General features: G+C 29.3%; 1 protein-coding gene across 4 annotated transcripts in view; it reads left to right on the top strand.

The window, feature by feature from the left end:
* The window catches only part of LOC107068971 (uncharacterized), a 99901-nt gene extending 76454 nt beyond the window's left edge, over nt 1-23447 (top strand). For 3 of the 4 annotated variants that reach the window (XM_089169976.1, XM_015325849.2, XM_089169977.1), the window contains 2 exons: nt 20627-20867; nt 22846-23447. In XM_089169976.1, coding sequence (XP_089026102.1) covers nt 20660-20867; nt 22846-22988 — 351 coding nt within the window. In that variant the 5' untranslated portion in view covers nt 20627-20659 and the 3' untranslated portion in view covers nt 22989-23447. Of the gene's footprint in view, nt 1-19115; nt 20868-22845 lie in introns of those variants that run through there. The other variant, XM_015325848.2, reaches the window with a different exon arrangement.
* Nucleotides 23448-23649: the final 202 nt, after the last annotated feature.

The raw sequence follows: 23649 nt of genomic DNA, 5'->3' as shown, positions 1-23649 counted from the left end.
ATTAAACGAAAATATTTTATATAAATATAAAATAGTAATAAAGAAAAAAACTATATCTGTATGGAAAGTTTTTGATTCGATATTTTTCATATAACAAATCGCACTGTTTAAAATATATATTTTAAAACATATTTAAATATTAATATAAAAATTTATATATATATATATAAAATATAATTATATTATATATAACATAATTTTAAATTAATATTTATTTAAAAATAATAAATAAATATTTCATTTTTTTACATTGTCGATCATTCTTATTAGTTTTATTCTGTAAGATTTAGATTTAATTCCTATTTTTTTCTTCTTTTTTTAAAGAGAGTTAGTTTAACTACGAGTATAGTGATAATTTTATGCTTCCCATGCTCCTTTGAAAAAGGAATTTTACTTTCTTGCTTAAATATACTAAAGTTGGAATTAACGAGTGAACGAAGTAACATCAATGAATAATGTAACTGCTACCATTATCATTACTGTTACTATTACTACTACTACTATTAAAATTCATTCTAATCTATGTGTTCTCAGGTGCATTAACAATTACATAAACTTGTACTACACCCGCTGGCTTGTTAAATCTCCTCACTTTCTACCATTGTTCGAACTTTGTCGTTGAATTACCTTCATGACACGGCAGCTGTTCTCCATCGATTGAGAAGCATCGCTAAATGTGAACTATAAGACATTAATTAGACAAGTTGCATATTCGTGCTTGTAATCGAGTCACGAATTCTATCCACCTAAACCAGAATCTCCCACGTATAAAGGTCCATCTAGAAACTTATTCGATTATATCGAAATTGGGATGGAAAAAAAAATAGAAAAAAGAAATTAAATTAAAAATCTAACAAAAAAGAAAGATACTGTCACGATAGACTAGAAAAAAAAAGTAGAGAATATATATATATAATTTTTTTTTGTTCTTTTATTCATATACTGGAAAGAGGATTTTCGGTTATAGGTGATACAAATCGTTTTGTTAAAAATAATACTGAGTAAAATAAAATAAAATAAAATAATAATAATAAAAAAAAAGCTATATCCGTATGGAAAGTTTTTGATTCGATAAAATTGTTTTTTTTTTCTTCTTTTTTTTTGTCTTCTTTCTATTGCTTTTTTGTTTTCTATTTTTTTTTGTGTTACCTCCCCCTTTACTTCTTTCTTTTCTTTTTTTTTTTTATTCAATCGTTCGAAATATTGCTATATCGAGAATAAAAATCACTTTTTTTTTTTAATTTCTTTGTACGTTCAAATTCGCGAGAATAAATCTTTTACAAACTGGCCATATCAAAATGATATCTCACTGACATATTTACGATATAAGGATCGATTGTAATCGTTCTCTCACGATGTATGGTGTTATCTACGAGCATATAGCGGTGTACTTTCAATAATCTCATCGAGTGAAGTGACAAATGTTGTCGGCCGGTGTTACCACGTGAAATAGGAAATTGGAATATAGCGAGAAAGTTAAACTAATAGCTATAATTTCGAACGATCGCGTACAACAGAACGACCGAATTGTGCGTTTCGTTGTTGTTATATTAAATTGCTCAATAAGTTAATGTCCGAATTTTGACAGTATTTTAATAATATGTAAACGAATAAAATTATGATTTATTTATTTTCAGGAAATAAACTGTGGATTTCTCTTTTTATTTCTTCTTTTTTATTAATAGCGTTGTTGAATTATGGTTTATGTATAAATAATTTATTAGATAGCTCTATTACTTTAATAAATACAGTTATCTGTATATATATTATTTATTAGTTTTATTAAAATATTATTGTGTTATCTTTTAGTACAAAATACGTATTACATACTATTAATAAAATAATGATATACATTAATAATTGATTATTATTTTCTTAAATATAACTATTAATAATATTTAGTAGTATTGTATTAATACTATTGTTTATTAGTGTTGTATGTTTATTTTTGTTTTGATAAAATATTATTTTTCAATATATACATAATATGTATATTTGATATAGTATATTATTAATATATATGTAAGCGAACGTTACCCGTTCGAATTATTGTTTCAAAAAAGAACGGTTAAATTCTTTTTTATTATATGAAAACCAAATTGTGTTGCTGTGAACAAAAGAAACAACAATTTAGGTTTATTCTATCTGTCTTTATAATATTCAACTCACAAACTATTTATCTATCTATCTATCTTTCTACTTCTATTCTTATTGGTCTTTCTTATACTGAGCTCGTTCTTCTTCTATGCTTTGTTTTTATCCCCATCTATGTTTCCCAGTTTACTAACTTAACGATTCTATTAGAGAAGGCGCGCTGATCTATGAAAGCGCGGCTAATTTAAATCAAAGAAAGTACACATTCTTTACATATGTATATATATATACAGTTTTATTTAAATATAAAATGTTACAAATTGCAACATCAACGTAATAAGTAAATACGTTACGAAGCAAAGAATAGTATGAAGACAACAACTTTAACGCGAATGTCTACTTTAAGTCTACGAGAAACCCCATACACGAGAGATTAAACGTATTCTAATTAGATCTTTGTGTATCGTAAGGATTTAGGAGAAGCTCTGCATCAACAAAAGGGGGTTAAAGATTAAACTTCGAACATCTTTAATCGGCAATTATTTTGAGGTATATTGGATTTGAATATATCCCCGGAAGATGAGGAAAGTGATAAAAATAATTTGATTTTTTCCAATCATTCTAATCAATAAAATTGTTGCACTTCACGTGCTTTTTTTCTATTGTTCGTGCGTTATACACAACTGTCTCGTTTTCTACAAATTTTACCCGATCGATATTTGCCTGTTTCACCCTTATAACTAAAATAACGCGTCCCCCTACGAAACATTTCACCTTTCGTGTCGACACGCGCGCGCGCGCGCGAATAATTTTCGATACTACCTTCTGAAAGAATTTATACTTTAAAATGTATATATTTTCATATCTAACTAATATAAGTAAATAAGTAATCACGTATTTAAACCTTAATACGATAATACGAATATTATAATAATTTATAAAATATATCCATTTTATTATTATTATTATTATTATTATTATTATTATTATTATTATTATTATTATTATTATTATTATTATTATTATTATTATTATTATTATTATTATTATTATTATCATATTGTTTTACGTATAACCCTATGTGATCTGTTAAAATGCACGAAAATGTTGTAAATATGTTTCTCTCGCCGCGGGGGACAACACTTGAGTGATGGGGAACATCTCTATTTTATTCCTCTTGACATCTCGCGAATTCTACAACTCCCATCAAAGTGTGCTATACTCTTTGACAAATACTCTCACGTACGTTCGCATGTTCTCTCTCTTTTATATATAGATGTATATGCATATACGTATATAGATATATATACATTAACCGTTTATACTTTCTCTTTGGAGAGGAACAACCTCGAAAAATTGTAACATACACGACATTTCGCTTCGAGCGTTATAACAAACAAACCATGTCACAATAACTCGAACATCAACCTTTCCTTCATTTTCTTTCTATTTTGTATTTTCTTTCCCCCCTTTCTCCTTCTAGTTTCCCATCTTCCTTCAATCCATACACCCATCATTATTTTTCGTTTTGTTTATAAATAATTTCTTTCTATTACATTCTATTTAGTATCATTCGACAGTGTATCTTAATTCTATACGTAATATATAGTGATTAATAGTGTTAAAAATAGTATCTATTTGAATCAAAATTCAAAAAGAATCCCCTACAGCCTACTACCGATTATAAGCAACAAAACATAAGTGGCAACGAAAAAAATCCTCCAGTGCCTACTGTAAACCACAGGTGGCATTATAAACATTATCTATGGACGTAAAAAGATACAAAGAATCTATGTATACCCGGTAGTAGTACCTACGAAAAGTTTAATGAGTATAATTACTTCCCAAAAGGACGCATTATTTTGCTATTTTGTTTTTCTATTTTTCATTTCAAATCCTGGCTATTCTACTCATACTATTACATAGTTATCTTACTCCTTGTACTGCACATTCTTCTTATTCTCTCAAAGCTTAGTTATTTGAAGGTTTCACTTCTATCGTATGTGATTGACACGCATGATATTTATTACAACGAACAATCATTTTACAACAATTCCAATTTCGTTCTTGCCTCCGTCGTTTTTATTATTACATAACAATTTTCGTTGCTATAGATCAAGTGTTAATGTATTTTGTTAATTTATTTATTTTTTTCCTTTCTCCGCCCATTCTCGCGTTGATTTTTATTTTTACGTTCCGAATGTGAATGCGATTTGGAAAAAAGAAGAACAAAGAAATGTAATCTCGTTAAAGATAACGAGTTACTCGTAGTTTAATTTAACATCGATCGGCTTGTGCAATGTTTGCAAGTTAGAGACAATTTTCATTACGTTTCATCGATTCGATGGAATCGTTAACGAATTTATCCATTCAACTCAACTCGAGAAAGTTATCAAGCTATGTATCGTTGTTGTTAATAAGATTAGAAATTACAAACAACGTGTAACAGAGGAGTTTATCGTTCGAGTGGTTAAAATCATCAACGGTTGATCATTTTCTGATGTATGTGTGTGTGTATGAGTTGTATAAACTGGACTTGATGTCAATTATCATCAGATTGCAATAATCTTACAAAAAACATTACTTTATATATAGTTCAAATAAACAATTTGTTATAAATAAAACTTTTCAATTCAAAGTAATCTCAATTGGCCAGGAACCTGAAAAAAACTGCATTTTAATTTGTTAGAGTATTAAAAGTACTTTATATGATTATTAATTTATCGCGAATAAAATATTATATTGTCATTTGAAAACACGAAGCAATGTACATGACTTTAAACAATGTGAAATATAGGTAGAGTACATTAAAGTATTAAAATTATTATTAATTAATCGAAGAAAATGCTATATTGCTGTTTAAAAACACGAAATATAAATTCGACGTACCTTCGAATTTAAACATAAATACATATAAATTAATAAACTACAATTTCACATTGAACATTTTATTTCAAATTGATCGGTGTACGAATATTTTCTACATCCACTGTGTAGATAATCTTAATAAATAATATAATAATCCTTTTATAACAAAAACTAAAACCGATTATTTTTCTCGAATACATTTCTCAAGTTCAGGAAATAAACAACTTATGTCGTTTATACTTACTAGACAAATGTTATGTTTCAAAGAAGCTAGCTCGATATACCTCTTTAGGGGTTCTTCTATCTAAGGATATACCGTAAAACCAAGAACACGATGGTAACAGTAACGAAAAGAATACGTTATAGTTCCATTTCTTTACCAAGTATTCGTCTCGTCGAGTAGCAGATGGAGTTTCTTGTAATTTGATTTTTCAGCATGGAAAATAAATTGAGCAAAAAGCGGTGAGCACAGCTTCTTCTTTTCTGTATTCTCTTTAAGAGGCTTTTGGCTTCACTGAACAAAGTAGAAAGAAGATTGTTACTTATTATTTTTTTTCTTTCCCCTCATCTTTTTATCCCCTCTTCTCTCTCTCTCTCTCTCTCTCTCTCTCTCTTTCTTTTTCTCTTAAACTCCGTTTCTATCTCTGTCTTTCTTTCATTGATTTTCTATCTTTCTCTCTCATTTTTTTTCTTTATAATTTTTCGCTCTTCATTTCTGTCTTTTTATTTCTCTCCTTCTTCATACTTTTATATTTCTCTCTCTCTCTCTCTCTCTCTCTCTCTCTCTTCTCAAATCTTTCAGTTTTTGTCTTTTTTATCCCTTTTATTTTTATTTCTATCTTTTTCTGCCTCTATCTTTCACTCTACCCTTTTCCATTTCTCTCTTTCTTTTCATTTAATTCTCTATTTCTTTCAGACACATTTTATATTTTTTAATTTTCTTACTTTCTTTCTTTCCCTTCTAGGCTTCTATTTTTAATTCGCACTATCTTTCGAGACAGTTCTTACTATTGACTCTTTCCTCTTGTATTTTATTTCTTCTACTTGAAAAGAAAGAAAAAAAAAAGAAAAAAAAATAGTTGAGAGAAGAGACTCATGTATTTTTGTCTTTAGAAACGATGAGACAAGTAAAATTGGTGTAAGGCTTACAAGGAATAATCGTAAACGAGTGTCAGTACGTGCCAATGTTCGAGGGTTGAACTTGCAAAAGGGATTCTTGTTCTCAACTCAAGGGGGAAAGTCTATGCAAGATTTGCATAGCTCTCTTTAAGGTGAGCATAAAACGAGAGAAGCCATAAGGATTGAATAAAGAAGGAAGAAAGGCAGGAAGAAATAAAGGAAGAATAGAAATGCTGATCGATCTACATACGATACGGATAACATTATTTTCATAAAATCTTTTCCACATATACTATCATACTCTTCGACTGTGTGAATATTCATAAAACTACGATTTCTTTTATATATTTTTTTTTTTTTGTTGAAATAAAATCGTAGAATTTTCTTCAATAATCTGATATTATTGCTGACCACATTTTATTTCATTTATGTTTGATAACTTCTTTTTTTTTAATACATTTTTTTTCTTTCATCTCAACGAATATTGTATTTGTATATTGTTACAACCAAGTATTTTCTGTTTTATAAGAAAAACATTGTTATATTCATTTTTAACGTACAATTGAATCTTATAATTCTAATTTATTTTATTTATTTGTTCAAACGTATTTTATTAATATTTCATATTTAATATTACTTTGAAATGAAATCTAATAGTTAGCTTGTGAAATGGAAAAATAATATTATAATTCTAAAGTAGGAGAGTGGAACGACAATTTCTGTGTACCTTAACAAGAACATTATATTCATTATCGTTCACCAATTCACTATTACGATTATATATGCTTAGTTACTTTTGAAAATTTCAGTAATTTTGGTTTCTCAATTGTTTTACAACTGTCGTTCGTATCAGTAGATTTCAATGTTCTAAAATGTAAATCTATTCCTAAATCCTATCGAAAACCCAAGGTAAACTTAGATGAAGAATTCATTGAATAAGGAAAAAGTTTATATAGGTCTCCCTCCAACAACACGGTAGATATGTTCCTAGAAAAAATATCGTGGTATTTGAAACCGTGTTGTTTGAGACCCAGAGCCAATGCAAAAAGGAGGATTACGTTCCAAAAACTGTTTAAAAACAAATATTTTTTCTTTTTTTTTGAATAAACAACTTAATTTTTATTAAAAATATAAGTTTGACATGAACAATACAAAACAAAAAATATTATCTTAATTTAACGCAACTTTAATTTAATTTATTTCTTCGTCGTCACTGCTCAATTAATTCAACCGAGAACGTTTTTTTCGGTGGAATGATATCGCCTTGACTTTCAGAACGTTTTTCTTTTTTTTTTAAGTTCTTGCATCTTCTTTCCTCTTTAAAAAATCTGTAATTTTAATTTGCTTGTTGTTTCTTACCAGGTCATTGTAAATTTCTTGGTATAGAGCTAGACAGTTTTGATGCTTCCTTTTGAATTTTGTGCTCCTTTCTTTAGAAGGATCTGCATTCAAGAAAAATGACTCGAGATTTTCAGCTAAGTTTAGGCCTTTTTGTAATATTTTTAATGTTAACTTATTAACAGCACAATCTTCATCAGTGCTAGTTTCCTCAGGATCAATTTGATTTACAGTTTCGAATATCATTTCCATCAAATCCGCTTCGTCAACTTCTTCTTCCACTAATAAACCTTGAACGTCACAATAGCCATTTCCACAAAACCTTCGCCTCCGATTGATTTAGCAAGTTCTGGTATGCAACCAATTTCATTTTGTGACGATTCTACCACGTTTTCTATTTTAACTGAAGAGAGTCATATCTTCGTCTAACACGCATTTAACGTTGATGTTTTCAGTTCACAACAGCGTGAGACACTTTTGTTTTCAGGCCATGGAGATGAAAAGAAACACTTTCTGCAACACTGTATTTTTAAGACGGTAAGACTCGCCGCGGCTGTAGAAGTAAAGTGTTGTAAAAAGGTTTTTTGCAAGAAAACCGTTTTATAGATATCGTTTTGTAGGAGGGTTCCCGCAATAATGAATCGTATTATAGCGAAACCGTGTTAGGAGAAACCGTGTTGTTGGAGGGATACCTGTACTTTTACAAACACATAGGCAACTTTCTTTCGTAAATTTTTCAAATTCTTAACACTTGCAACAATATATAAGTATATTTATAATATAACAAGTAATAATTATAAATATACTCTATTTAGAACTAGTTGTACGTATTTCTTGTAATTATTGTTTTATCTATTGTTACGATATTATATGTATTAGCTCGTCAAACATGAATAGAAATAGTATTTTTATTGATAATAATAATACATATGAAAAATATAAAATATATAAATATAGTTAAACAAAAGAAACATTATCTTTCACATCCGACACCAGACATGTATGAATTTTATGTAAGAATTATACTTATTTAAGTATCCAAAGGGATTGGTAAAAAAAGTTTGACCCTTATGTGTGTGTGTGTGTTAATTATATCGTCTCTTATTGTTAAACATATTTCTCGATGTGTATGAAACAAAAGCGAAGCTATAGACTAATATTTACTCCGGCAGCATTACGTTTCGTATTCATCGGGAATGCACATAAAGATTAATCTCCATCGGCTCGCATTCTCTGGTTCGTGTAAATACATACGAAATTTGCATATATCTTCCAATGTAAACAGACCAAGCAACCAACCAACCAACCAACCAACCAACCAAGCAACCAACCAACCAACCACGTCACATATCCCCCTATAGTCATACGGTTATATTCGTGAAAACGATTTTCACATACAGTTTAATATCTTTATCGATTACTCAATTGATTTCATTCTTCTTTATAATTTTTTAACGTTTCAATCTTTCTTTTTATTCAATTAACCAACCTCCATTAGATTATTATTCTGTATTGTTTTTTATTTATTTACTTTTTTTTCATATTTTTTCAACTCTCTTTCAATTTATATAATAAAAAGTAACCATATACAACGTTAAACCTTCTTTTACGATTTATACGATTCTATTAATATCGGAATATATTTATTTTGGTTTTCAATTAATTTGGGCAAAGCTAATTTTAATTTTCAAAGAGTTTATGTTAAACATTTGTCGAATTTTCGAAAAGTTAAAAAGTTCCGATTATAGTTGCGCTTAATAATATTTAATGAATTTATTTTATATTCTCTCAAGACTTTCTATTACGATTTATACGATTATTATATTAAATATTGGAATACGCGTTTCTTTTGGCTTTAAATTAATTTGCCAAACCAATCTTGATTTTCAAAGCATATTCCAAATGCGTTTGTGAATTTGGTTAGCCGAAAAATTGTATTTTATATACATCAAAGGATTGATATATTCGTGCGTCATTTAAATCTTTTATCTTTTTGGTAGCTTTCTTTCAAATATAACTCTTGCAGCACATGCTTGTTCAAGATAGAAACAAAAAGATAGTGCTGTTGCGTATGTGCGTAGATCAAATTCACAGATCTGATTTTTTGACAAAGTAGAAATCTGGGTCAGGAAGATACATGAATTATAATTTCAATGATGTAAAAGCTATACGTTTATGAATTTTAACGTAAAATATACTTCTAAAAGCTACAGTCTAGTTCTGTTTCATATTAAACACAGTAAAATCAAATTTTTAACCTAGCAAACAAGCAAACTGTTATTTGACATATTAAAAATCATTTTTTTTTTCTTTCGAACATAATATAAATAAAATTCCGTTCGAATCAACACTTAAAATTAGATAAAATAAGTTTCTGTTATTGACTTACTAATTTCAAAGTATTTTGTTTTCTCCAATAAAACAAATAAATATGATTATTTATGCGTATATAAAATAATACAATTTTATTCAAAATATAAAAAATCAAAGATTATTTAAACATCAAAATAAATATAAAATATATTTTATATATTGATCCAATCTATCTGTTGGAAAAACGCTTGTAAAATACTTTGATAGAAGATGCTAGAAAAAACGTTGTGTACTATTCAGCGGTTACTTATGTAGTGATTATTTATGTCGTTATTACCTTATATAATTAATCTGTTAATCGCTTATGTATGCGCGTGTGTGTGTGTGTGCATTGTTGCCGAAAAAGAAACAATATATTTTTCTCAACACTATCAAATATCATTCATTAACTGTAACAATTTGTATTTTATACGATAAAATAAATATTCAAACGAAAATAAAAATGTAATAATCTTTGCTTTAGGATTTTTGATAAAATGAAAAATCGATTTAAGCGGGACACATATAAAATATAATAAATATTTCTATACATTAGCACCTTATTCCAAATCTCTTGTCGTTTGAGGGCTAACAAGAATAGCAATAATCGTAGATTACTTGCTACATAGGAGAAGGGGTCATGCGTGTTGCAACCAACGTGTGTCTGTTTGTGTATTTGTGGGTGTGAGTGTCTGTTGCTAATGTTAACGTACAAACGTAAATTTTCAAAACGCATATAACTTTGTTTTATTATATCCACGTGAAAATACAAGAGAATCGGTGAGTAAAGTTTATTTCGAAATTGTTCTTGTTACTTCTATACTCACTCACACACACACACACACACACACACACACACATTGTAAAGAAAGTTCGTAGAGAAAGAGAAATAGAAGAAAATGGCAATACAATTTTGTGTTATTCCTAAAGCATGTATGAGTAAACCAAGAATATTGCTACATTTCCAGATGTTACAGAAAATTCGTTAAGCGTCGTTTAATTAAGCCGACTTCTAAAACGAGAGAGCAAGAGTATTATAAGAACGTTTTAAGTAGACATCAAACTGCTACTCTATACTCAATTCTTATTTTATAATTCATTTAACGTCATTAAAATTTAACTGTTAGTAGTTCAAAAGTGGTAGAATGATACTGGGGATTAAGGGGGAGGGGAGTCTATTAGAATAATATTTTTCAAAGTACAATGATATTATATTTTTACAAAATTTAATGCAATCTAATCGACTTATTCAACATAGTAATAGTTAAATTTAATCATTCTATAAAAGCATGCGAGAGTGGGTTTTTTTTAATGAGGTAATAAAAATTGGCTATACACGAAATGAACATTGTTTCCAAGAGTTCATTCACAGGATACTAAACAGTCAGTACAATCAAATAAAAAGCTAATTAAATATCCAAATAGTTGAACTTGATTTGTTCAATGTTTGATCTTGAGATTGTAGGATGAAAAAACATGCACCAAACTTGGATACGATAAATACTTTTTGTTTGATAATTCATTTACTCTTATCACAGTTGAGAAAGTATGGAAGTGAAGCAGCAGCAGGGATGTGAGGTTTGAAAGATACGAGAGATAAATATTGTTTGCAAAAGTGCTGTGATTATTTTAAATAGAGATATTATTTTCAAATCAAGTTTATTAATATAAATATGATAATAATTTTAACTCGATTAGTCGAATAATTGATCTTGAGTAGATAAATGGAAGGAGGTATATGTATATAAAAATTGAGTGTCACATTGTTGGTTTCCAATAAACTTGGAAACTACTCAATCGATCTTATTGAATTTTTTGTTTATTTTGTGTAATTATTTTCAACTTAGTACATAAGATAATTTTTATCGCGTTTATTTTTTATTTTTTATCGTTAATTTAAGGATTTATTATTTAAAGGTTATTAAGATCTTTAGGTACTGTAAGTTTTCAATAAATGGCGATGTATTACAATTTAATTATTTTACGTTTTTTTTTTCAGATTTACATATGACACAATTAACTTTGCTTTTTATATATTTTCCTGTATTATTATTTTATGTATTTCATTCTAATTGTAGTATTATTTTGTTTTACTAAACAGTTTAGAATTATATGAAATCAACATTTTATAACAAAGCCACAGAAACGCGTGGCCAGGAACATCCCAGTGTGTTTATAAGTTCGAAAACAAAAAAAGAAAAAACTATATATTTAAACAAAATACTTTGAGTGAAACTAAACTTATATTTATTTTATTATTTTCCAATATAACACATTGTATGTAATCTTCTAATAATTACACATTATACGGACTACACCGAATGACCTGCAGAACGAACACACGAAGATCAATCTTTATGCTCAATCAACGTGACCACGGTTAATAATAATTTTGCAATTAATAATACGGTTTGTGTGTGAAAAAAAACCGTGTTCTATTAACTTCAGAAAGATAATAAAAATATAATTTATATTTCAACAATTATATATGTTTCTACGCGAGAAATCATGCATACGTACCTGCCAAAACGTATATACAGGAACACTTCATAGGAATCTTGTTTAAAATAAACACTAAACGACTTTGTCTAATGTAAGCATAAACTTATTAATCCAATAGACTTAGACTTTACACTTACTCTGTCTCAATCTTTTCTTTTCTGAAGCTTATCATAGAATTATCGAGATACTTTGAAAATTAACGGGAACCTAAGGAAATACTTTAGTTCTCGTTATCGTATCTAAAAGAATGAAGAAGAAAAATAAAATGATAAAAAAAAAGAAGGATACAAAAAAATGAAATGAAATGAAATGCATAGAAGAAGAAAGAAATAGATGGACCAAGTAAGAAAAAAAAGAAAAAAAGAAAAGAATGAAAAGGGAAAATATCTTCGACCTAGATTAAAAAAGAAACGTTAAGAACGTTGCACTAATCACCTAGCTTCCTTACCGATGATGATGATACGAAAGGAAACGGATAATTACATTTTCTTTTTCTTTTCTCGACCCAAATACGCACCCTTCTTCTTTTTTTTTTTAATCATCGTATCAAAATTATTCATATCAGACGAATTCGAAATACTTTGTAGCTTTCGATTTCGGGGTTCAGATATACGTTCAATACACACTGAACTCGTTTTTTTGAAGGCAGTAAATTACTCGGGGAAAAACTTATGCGTTCAGTTGTACGATTTATTTTGTTGCTATCGTAAAAAAGTGTAATTAGAAATATTTTGTAAAGTTTAAAAGTAGATATTCGTATAGTGCAATTAAGTTTAATATTGGAATACATTAAGCGTAGAATTTTGGGGAAAAAAATAATTAACAAGAAAAGAGATAACCTGATTGAACACTAATCTTCTTTAAATTCTACAAAATTAAAAAGAGGTTCATCCATGAACCTTACACTTTGCATACAGTAAAATCCTGTATTTTTCAATACGTTTCGGAAGAATACATTTTCTACAGTTTTATCATTTTTCCATACAGTGTTTGGCACGAAATTTTTCAACCCACCTTGTGGTAAGTTGAAAACCATTCACAATTCTCCTCGTAAACGTAACAATTTATCCTTAAAAATATAGCTCCATTTTTTAATCTGTTTAAAAAGAAATACTCACAGTTTGTCGACAAGATTTGCAGCTGCAGAATCGATGTATCGCTTGTTTTTGGAATTCCATCGAATGGAGGTCAAGGAGAGAGGTGGCACCCTCTCATCGAGCTACGTTCCTAAAGTTGCGGTAACATCGTGACCCGTAAACGAAAAACGCAGAGATGCAGACGGAAACTAGCCTGAGATGGAGAGCAGATAAAACACCGAGAGAAAGAAAAAGAAAAAGAGAGAAAGAAAGAGAAAGAAAGAACTAGAAAGAGTAGAAACTTTTTAACGTCTGCTTCGTCGAGTGTGTTACCTACTATCAGAATATTCGTTTTGCTTATCGTTTTATTCGAAATTACGTAAGCACTATATATATACATGTATCTTGAAATTTATCACCACAAAATTCTTTTAGAATTTGAAAACAAAATTTAAAACTACTACGCTCATTTTCTTATTAAATTTCTCTCTTTTACGTATAAACATCAATTTTTCTTTAAAAAATTCGAAGAAATTAATTTAAAATTATTTTTTAGTACATTCGTCTAATCTACGTTCATTTAAATGCCCCACTCCCGTTCGTTTTAAGGATATTTGCTATTATAAAAGAAACATTTTTAAATACAAAAGATATGACACGTTTAGTAAAAAAAACAATGCATCATACTTTCTAATATATGTTCAATAAAAATTATACAACTTATTGTAGAAAAATAGAAAAAATAAATAACATGTGTGCAGATCACACATGTTAAAAGTGAAACCTTCAAAAAACTAAGTTTCGAGAGAATGAGACGAATGCACACACTTTCAGGAACCAATTATGTGCGAAAGTCGAGGGCCTACTGTATATATATGTAGAGGAGTTTTAAGTATCGAAGAGTAAACATGGATAAGTAGGTAGGTGACGAAGGACTGAAGGCAAAAGGACTCGATGGTCGAAATAAAGAAAGACGATGTTTGGTCTGTTCTTTGTAAGTTGAGTAAGTTGTGTGTATAAGTCTGTATGAGTCTAGAAGGTTCTCGAGCGATATCGGTGCTTTGTTTATAAGACCAAGCTGGACGTTGGGAAAATTAGAGAATGATGAGAAGGATGGTTCATCCCCCCAAGGATGCAGGGTGGGGGCGTGAACATATAAGAAAAGGACTGTCACGCGGAGGAGCGTTGTTGAGAACCGAGCGATTAGAGCGAGTGACGGAGCGATTCGATACGAGCGTTTTAAGAGTGATTAGTATGGAGGTGCAGTAGGATTGCGAGCATTCGCGGGTTTCGTGCGGTTAGTGTTTGTGAGGTTAGTGTGAGTGTAGAGATTGTGAATCGTTATTATATTGTATTTGTAATAAACAGTAACTTGTGAAATAAAGAATATCTTTTATATCTCAAGTGGTGTTGGCAACACGGGGAGATTAGATATCCTTAGCCGGATACAAAATAATTGATTTCCCTACATATATATATATGATAAGTAATAATGCTTCTTATTTATAATATATAGGAAAGGTATACTAGTCCGTTATGTTACTTTTAGAGAAAAGGATAGACAGGATGGTGTAGGGTTACGTCGTCACCAACGAACACGACGCTAATCTCTAGATTCATCCTTTGGGAACCGTAACGACTAGACTAAGATGTAGAAGGGGATACATATAGGGTGTCCTGAAAAAAAATGTTACACTCAACATAGAAACATCCTCTAAAACCGATATGCAAATTAAGCAGCCTAAATAATAAAGTATATTTAAAATCGCTTAATTTATTTGTTCTGGAAATTTGAATTATATCCAATTAAAAATTATATAAATCAAAAAAATGAAGATGTCCTTAACGTCTTTAAAAGTTTACGATCTTTACAATCATCGCAAGGATTTCTTCTGTAAACCAAAGTATAATTTTTTTCGAATAACGAGTAGATAATAGTACATGAAAGTTAGTACGGGATCACCCTATATATATGGTCGTATTACGTATTGTCCTTATTTACAAAGGGGGGTCTTGGGTAAGGAGGAGGCTCTTAGAAGATGCATTAGACGTCGAATTGAAGATCTATATGTATAGTAGTTCTCTCACTCTCTCTCTCTCTCTCTCTCTCTCTCTCTCTCTCTTTCTCTCTCTCTCTGTTTCCCTTTACATGTTTTCGTTTTTCTTTGCATTATTTCTGCGTGTGCACATTCAACCAACGTGAACGTGAGAAATAAGAGAGACACGAAACACGAATGAAAAGAGGAAAGGTTTTCTGGTAAAATTCTCAGACGCATTGACAGTCAACGAGAAATCGTATAGTCTCCTAGTATTTAGAGAGAGAGAGAGAGAGAGAGAGAGAGAGAGAGAGAGAACTATTCCCAAATGGACTCTGCTTTCTCTCTCTCTTTCTCTTTTTCTCTCTTTATTGTGCACATGCTACGTTACCGCGTTCCTCCTTGTTAAAGGCCTTTTCGTTTTAACGTAAATGTGGGAGCTTCCAAGTCCCGTTGAAAGCTGCCAGGATCCTCGGCGACCGCGAAAACGTGGAAATTTCGTAAGGGGTTCTGAATTCAAGAAACGTGACAGGCTTGAAAATTCCTTTAGGGTTTCCCCCCCCCCACCGTAAAATCCACCTTAGAAGAAAACTTCCCCTTTTACAAAACTAGAAAAAATAAATTAAGTTACTAGACTATTCAACGCTACCTCCACACAACATTTAACGCCCTTAGCTTCTAATCTTCTTTTTTTTTTCTTTTCTTTTTACGACTTAGCGGAAGTTTCCTAATGTTTTTTCTTTTTTTTTTTTTGCTTTTCTTTCGAGAAAAGATATTTAATAATTTTAACATTCGAATTTCATTACTTTGAGAAAAGAGTTTCGTGAGTTTCTCGAGAGCATGGTAATATTAGTATTACCAACAAGCCTCAACATTTTTTTTCTTTTTCCTTGTAATATTTTTCTTTTTTTTTCTTTTCATTTTTCCTCTCTCGTCTACCTTCTAGTTTCTACTTAAAATTAATAATTAGTCTAACTAACTCGGCCACTTTTTAACCGAAATGATTATCTACAAATTCGATACATCATTATACGATTTTAATTAATAAAATACGTATTTTTGAAACAAGTACGTTAATTCGTATATAATTATTTTCCTTTGTTTTTTTTTTTAATTAATTAATTAAACCTTAAATGCAATTAAACAAATTTAATAAATGAAAAAGTTGTTTCGAATTTAGATATAAAAAAAAAATGAAAAATAAGATATCCCATTAAAATGTAGCAAAGCAAATCGTATAAAAATTTTCTAAACGTGTATGAAGAGAAACAAAAAATAAAAAAGAAAAAAAAACAATTAATTAATTCACGTACACAGTAATATACAACTCGAAAGCATCTAACTTTTATGTTGGTAGTAGAATATAGATATAATTTAAAAGAGTTATATGAACTGAACACGTTGATATATAAAACCTGTTTTATTATATATAGTGAAACCGCACATCTGTGATCCTTGAAAAAGATGTGTACGTCTCTCTGTAGCCACATAAACACACACACATACACAGGCACATACGTATAAATGCGACACAAGAAATATATATATTTTTGTATATAAATAGCCGGAAATATAACAGCTCTCTTGCTAGAAACGAGAATACACTAAAATGGAATATAGTGATTTATCGTCGAACGCGGGCCAGTCAATTTGTCCTATTTCCACGCGTGAACTGTCTCCCATCGTGAAGCCTTGTCCCGTAGGATGCTTCGATAACACGGCTTTCGTTTCACCGGAATACAAGTTCGACACGCTTGTTTCGCAACATTTATGGACATACAGATACCACGAAATTCTTCTTATCAAGAAATCCTAAACCATTCCTGATATTATATGATCATTTTATATTATTATGTGTGTGTGTTTTCAACATAATTATATTTCTCTTATAATAATCAAATTAAAAATTATTCAATTAATTTTTTTCTAATATATATATATATATATATATATATATATATATATATATATTTAATACCATCTATTAATTATTATTATATGCAAAATTCAATTAATGACTTCTTGGAATAGGTGATGATGTTGTATCGAGAAGACGTCATTTATCTCGTAATTTACGGAAATGTTAATTAATTATTGGTCATTAATATTCTTCATTAGAATGGTCCTATAATAAATTTCATTAAATGATATTTTGAAATGTAAATATTCCTTTCTACCTTTAAGCACATAACCGTTCATTTTGAATCAAATTTAATTTGGGATTTTGGGGAGATATTATTTTCTGTTTGATTTTGATGATAAAGAAGATAATAATTTAATGAAAATATATTAAACTTTGATTAATTAATAATATGAACATTTCAAATATAGCAGCACAAAATAAATAAATTTTAAATGAATAATTTAATCAATTGCTAATACAAATAAAAGATTATAATATCAATATTGGGTAAATAATCTTATTCTTATTATTTATATATTATCAAAAATTATACTAAATCATTTTACGATCGTATAAAAAAAATATAGAATTTTTCGCGATAATTTAAAAAGTAACGTAAGCTTGTAAAAAAATAAAATACTGAAAATTTTCTTTTCTTCGTCATTAAAAGCCTGAGATTGCTGCTTAAAAAGAACAAGCTCGTTTATTCCCGACAAAATTGAATTTCGAATGAGGTTGAATAAAATGTTACGAAAAGGAAAGAAGTTCAAGAAAGAAAGAAAGAAAGAAAGGAAAAAAGGACACGTAAAGCTTAATAAGGAATTAAGTCTTCAGCAACCCCCACCCCCGCCCTTTTATCATCCTTCTTTTTCTTTCTTTCCATCATCCCCCATTTCTTTTTTTATTATAATTTTCTTTTTTTCCTTTCTTTTTTCGTTTGTTTTTTTCTTTTTCTTTTTTCTTATCCTTTCACTCTCACTGTTAAGTCCTTCAACATTAACGTTCCTTTTATTCTCGTTCGCACGTGTGTCGTCGGCAAATCTTATTTAAGGCAGATTTATCGTCGGTCTCCGGACCTGAAATCGAGCAAGGATATTACACTGAAGCCGGATGCGCCTTTCACAATGCGACTTCTCTCCACTCAAAAAGTGTCATAACTCAAAAGCCGAGCGCCTCTTCGAGCACTTCCGCCATTCCAGCACATCGTGTGCCAAAATCTCTTTCTCTCTCTTTGACTCACTCACTCATTCACTCTCTCATACACACACTCTTTTTCCTTCTTACTCATGTTACTCTTATGCTGAACCTATACTACTACTAAATGGACTTTCATCTTTCGTCGTTTGATTACTATACGTCTCGACAAACTTCTTTTCGTGATAAAAGATGATAATCAAAATCCGCCAACTGTATTATGTAAGAAAAACATTTACAATAGAAATACTTTATAATGAAAATAACTCATTTTCTATTACTAATCGTACATGTAAATGATTAAATATCTTCTATATATTAAATATTAATATTAATCAATGTTTATGTCTAACATATAAAAATTATTATTAAAGAAGAAATACCCTACTCATATTTAAGTATGAGATATTACTATAATTTACAATTGAAACATTTGATATTTATATTTTAAATACAATATTATCATCCAACGATAATAATTTGTATGTTAATTTGGATGACTTTAAATATCTTTTAAGTTAAAAAACTGATCAATTAAATGAATAAAAAAAGGATTAATAATAAAAGTTCAAATTAAAATCTAAAATTATGAATTTAATTGATACTAACTAATATATACGATTTTTTTATTTTCTGTCTTCCGAAATACGTTTTCCAATACATAAAAAATATTTTCAAGTAAAAACACAAGTTACGTATACTTTTATATACAAAAAAAAAAAAAAATACACAAAACAAGAAATGTAAATCAATCCATTTAAAATGTTAATCGATGTTAAATGATCGTAAAAGACCAGCTTATATTTATAATATGTTGAAACGATATCACGGGTAATATAAAAACAAGAACAATGATAAGAAAAATGATTTGCAACAACGTATGAAAAATAATATATCTAATAATAATCGATGAAAGCAAACAGAATATAAGAAATAATAATTAAAAAAAAGTGAAAAATAGGAAAGGTTCTTATACTTACTTGTATAAAACCGATTGGATTCGGTTGCTTTCGTTGGATTCGAAATGAGAATTCTGTCAGAAGGATAAGAAGATAATATTGAACAGGAGCAAGAGATCGACGATGACAAAAGACTTTTTTTTCTTTAACGAGAAAGAAAGTCGATCATTCGTAACAACCAACCAACCAACCAACGAAGGAATAAGTTCACCGTGCGTGACGCGAGTTATCGAAGTTACTATACCATCAACACACACACACAGTGTGGCTTTTTCGGTTCGATAACATTGCCGAAAAAGAGTTAGAAACGTTTTTCTTAGATCATTCGATCTCTTTCTATCATACTTTTCACTCTAATGAACAAACAATTCAACTCTGTGGTTAATCTTAGGATTGGTTAATTTACGCTCGAGCGAGCAACAACATCATTGACGATTCCTTTGTTTTTTTATTTTCTCTTGAATAATTGTGTTTTGCAAAGTGGTAGTGATGGTGATGGTTGTTGTTGTCGTCGTTTACTAGATGGTTCTGAAAAGGGAAATGGATTGATTGGTGTGGGAGGGAGGGAGAATATTCAATCAAAGTCTCCCAGATATCCAAAAAGGAATGGATCTTATGTCAACTTCAAAACTAGACCTATAAAAAGGCAACGAGATATTCTAACCGGTCATTCTTATTTCTAACGATCACGGGATACCGATTGGAGTTATTATTACCGATTTTTTAGTTGTTAAAATGGTGTCTTTCAAAGTTAGTGCACAAAAATGGTGATATTTTATTGCACGATATTTGTTAGTTTTTGGTGGTATCAATCTAACGTTAAAGATTAGTGTTCATTAATTTTTTTATTTTTTGTTGCACTGACCGATACATTTGCTCCAATTATTTGTGAATCATAATTTTTATTATATACTATTTTTGGAACGATATTAATATCTTTTTTTTCATTTAAGATAAAATATTATATTTCTTAGCTTGTTTTTTAATATTAATTTCGTTTTATGTATCGAAATTTATTTTATATTATTTGAATAATTTAATTACGTTATCAATAATATTCGGTGACCGCTAAGGTTGAAAAATACTGCAATAAAATATAATATTTAATAAAATAAATGAGCGAATAATAAATAATTGACAAGTTCTGGGCATTAACTTTGATGTTATGTATGTTAACACAACTAGTTACTCGGGATCATAATTATCCTCAGCACGGTGATGCCAAGGAACGCAAAATCTGCTGGTCATGCACATTCCTTTCAACATTTTCACGGTCCAGTCATTGGTGAAGGTCATGAAGTGACTTGGAAGGACAAACATGGCCATCACGATTACGATTACGTAGCACATCCTCACTATGAATTCTCTTATGGTGTCGAGGACCATCATACCGGTGATTATCATGGACAAAAGGAACACCGGAATGGTAAGAACAAAAACAAGAATTCAATTTGTCTTTTTCTTTGCTTTTTCTTTTTTTCATCAAACACTGTCGAAAAATTAATGTCACTGATTTTTTTTCCTATACATGAACACCATAGAATAATCTAAATTATTTAAATACTTTGGCTGCATGAAATTTGAAAAATGATGAAAATACAAATTTGAATCAATGTGTTTCAATCTCATCGAGACAACTTTAATTTGTAATATCATTTTCGCTCACAACAACTCGCAAAGTATGTTCACATATAAATCAATTTTATATTATAAAAAGAATAAAAACAAAAAGAAAAGAGAAAGGAAAAAAATGTGTATGGTTTATCAAAGTACTACGTGATTAAAATTTTGTAATACTTTAACCCCCATACACGTTAATTGGATTCTTAATCAAAGGATATACCTCATAAATATGAATCTCTAGAGTTTGAACTTTTTTTTCCTGTCATTCATTAGGTTGCATCATATCATTACCAATTATTTCGCGAAATATTCATTCAATAAAATTATTTCACGACTTTCTTTTTGAAGGTATAACTCCGTTGCTTTTCTACTTTATTTTTTTTCCTTTTACTACACAACACTTTTATATCTCGATAAAAGACGATCAAACTAATTAAATGAATAGCATTAACCATAAGCTTGCAAATTCTAACCAGCAACACACACACACACACACACGTCATGCGTTTGTGTGTGTTTACCTTTCTAATTTAAAACAAAAATTGGAAAGAAAATTTTTAACAGAATGTAAACCGTTCACTTTGAGAGCTTAAAACAGTTCTGGAATATCTGTTTGATGTTCTCTATTTCGTTTGTAGCATCGTTGTTAAGTTAGACCCGCAGCCACTTTAATAGACTTAACAAGAACGTAATATTATGTGAGAGAAGTAATTATAAGCACGACACACAAGCACACACAGACACACACACAGGATCTTCGTTTTCAAAGAGACACGTTAATCCAAGTATGCTTAGTTAGAACTTGGTCTGTACAAAGAGACACCAGAATGATGGACGAATTTGAGGATTCCATTGCGTTCGTCAAAGACCAGACATATATACATATAGATATAATATATATATAGATATAACTAAAGGAATTCTTGGTATATTACCATGATACTTGATCATTAAACTTGACAAATGAAATTTGTTAGAATAGATCAAGTCATATGAAAGTATTTTAAATCCAAGAACTTCATCTTAACCTACATTAATCTTTATCTATATTCATGAGAATGATTACGAGATTGCACTTATTAAAGGAACAGATAGATTTAAGCCAGTAAATATATGATAGTGTTGGAATTACGTTTTGCTTGGTATGTTATTATAATACTTGATGATTAAACCAGACGAATGAAATTAGTTCTAGCAAGGCAAGTTATCAAAGTCTTTTAAAACAAGCATCTACTGCATCTTAACCTACATAAATGTCTATCTATGTTTAGGAGAATAATATTAGACTAATCTAATCATAGAACAAGTACATGTGCGTATGTATAGGTGAAGTACTAATCACATTTCTTAGTTTATTACCATAATCCCGGATGATTAACTTGACTAATGAAATTTGTATGATCAAAGAATGTTATCTGATATTTTTAAGACCATGAAAACTTTATATTCACTTTCAATTGGATACATTATCTTTATCTGTGTCACAATGAAAATGATATTAAATTATATTCAACAAATAATAGACATAAGCTGTTCATATATTTTGATTTAATTGGAATCACATTTTTCAGTATGATATAATAATCATGCATGTCCATAGGAATAATATTAAATTGAATTCATCCAAAAATAAATGCATGTGTCACTAAGTACTAATGAAATTTATTTGAGTAAATGAAGTTGTCAAATTTTTGTAAAATGTTAACAACTTACTTACCCAAAATTTTATTTGTATTTATGAGAATGAAATATTACTAACAATATTTTGTTTATTAATACAGGTAAAGAAGTAGTTGGAGAATATACAGTAAAGGAACCAGGTGGTAATATTAGAACCGTCAAGTATCATGCAGGAAAAAATGGATTTTACGCTCACGTATACAACAGTGATGGAAACGATCATGAATATGGGAAATACCGTTAGAAAATATTCTATTTAATGTCACTATGTATATTCATATATTCTACGATATCTTACATTCTTATTTCATTTCCATTTCATTCCAAATTTCTATTACCAAAGAAACGTTATTACTCTTAACTCAATTGTATTCTGTATACCCATTGTTCAAAATTAATTAAAATCTTCTCACACAGAATAAGAATAATTTTTATTTGTTAAATTAATAATGAACAAAAATGAAAGTAGAATTAAGCAAAATATATATATAGGGATGAGTACATAAAAGAAAACAAAAATATATAAAGAATATATAGAAATGATACGAGAAAAAAAAGTATAAAAATTTTTGTTCTTAAGCGAATGTTCAACAAAAAACAAGAAAAGCAAAGGACACGTCGTACTGTTTATTTTCTCACCGTTACCCTCACCGTCTATTATAATATTCACCTCTTCGAACGATCGATGAGATACTTAAGTGCCCTCGTTTTCTGCCACTCTGCAAAAACATCAAAGGTACCAGAAGGGCTTTTGTATGCGTCTCTCTCATTATGTATAAGTATATATATATATATATATATGTGTGTGTGTGTGTGTGTGTGTGTACGTATTCATCATGTGTGTATGTTTGAAGTGACGTTAAAAAGACTTCGTCACGATGAAACGAAACCTTTAGCGATCTCAA

This window comes from Polistes dominula, unplaced genomic scaffold, assembly GCF_049000335.1.
Source record: "Polistes dominula isolate Pdom_NZ unplaced genomic scaffold, Pdom_raw_medaka contig_49, whole genome shotgun sequence".
Taxonomy (NCBI): domain Eukaryota; kingdom Metazoa; phylum Arthropoda; class Insecta; order Hymenoptera; family Vespidae; genus Polistes; species Polistes dominula.
The sequence above is the reverse complement of the archived record's forward strand: the minus strand, read 5'-3'. Positions and strand labels throughout refer to the sequence as shown.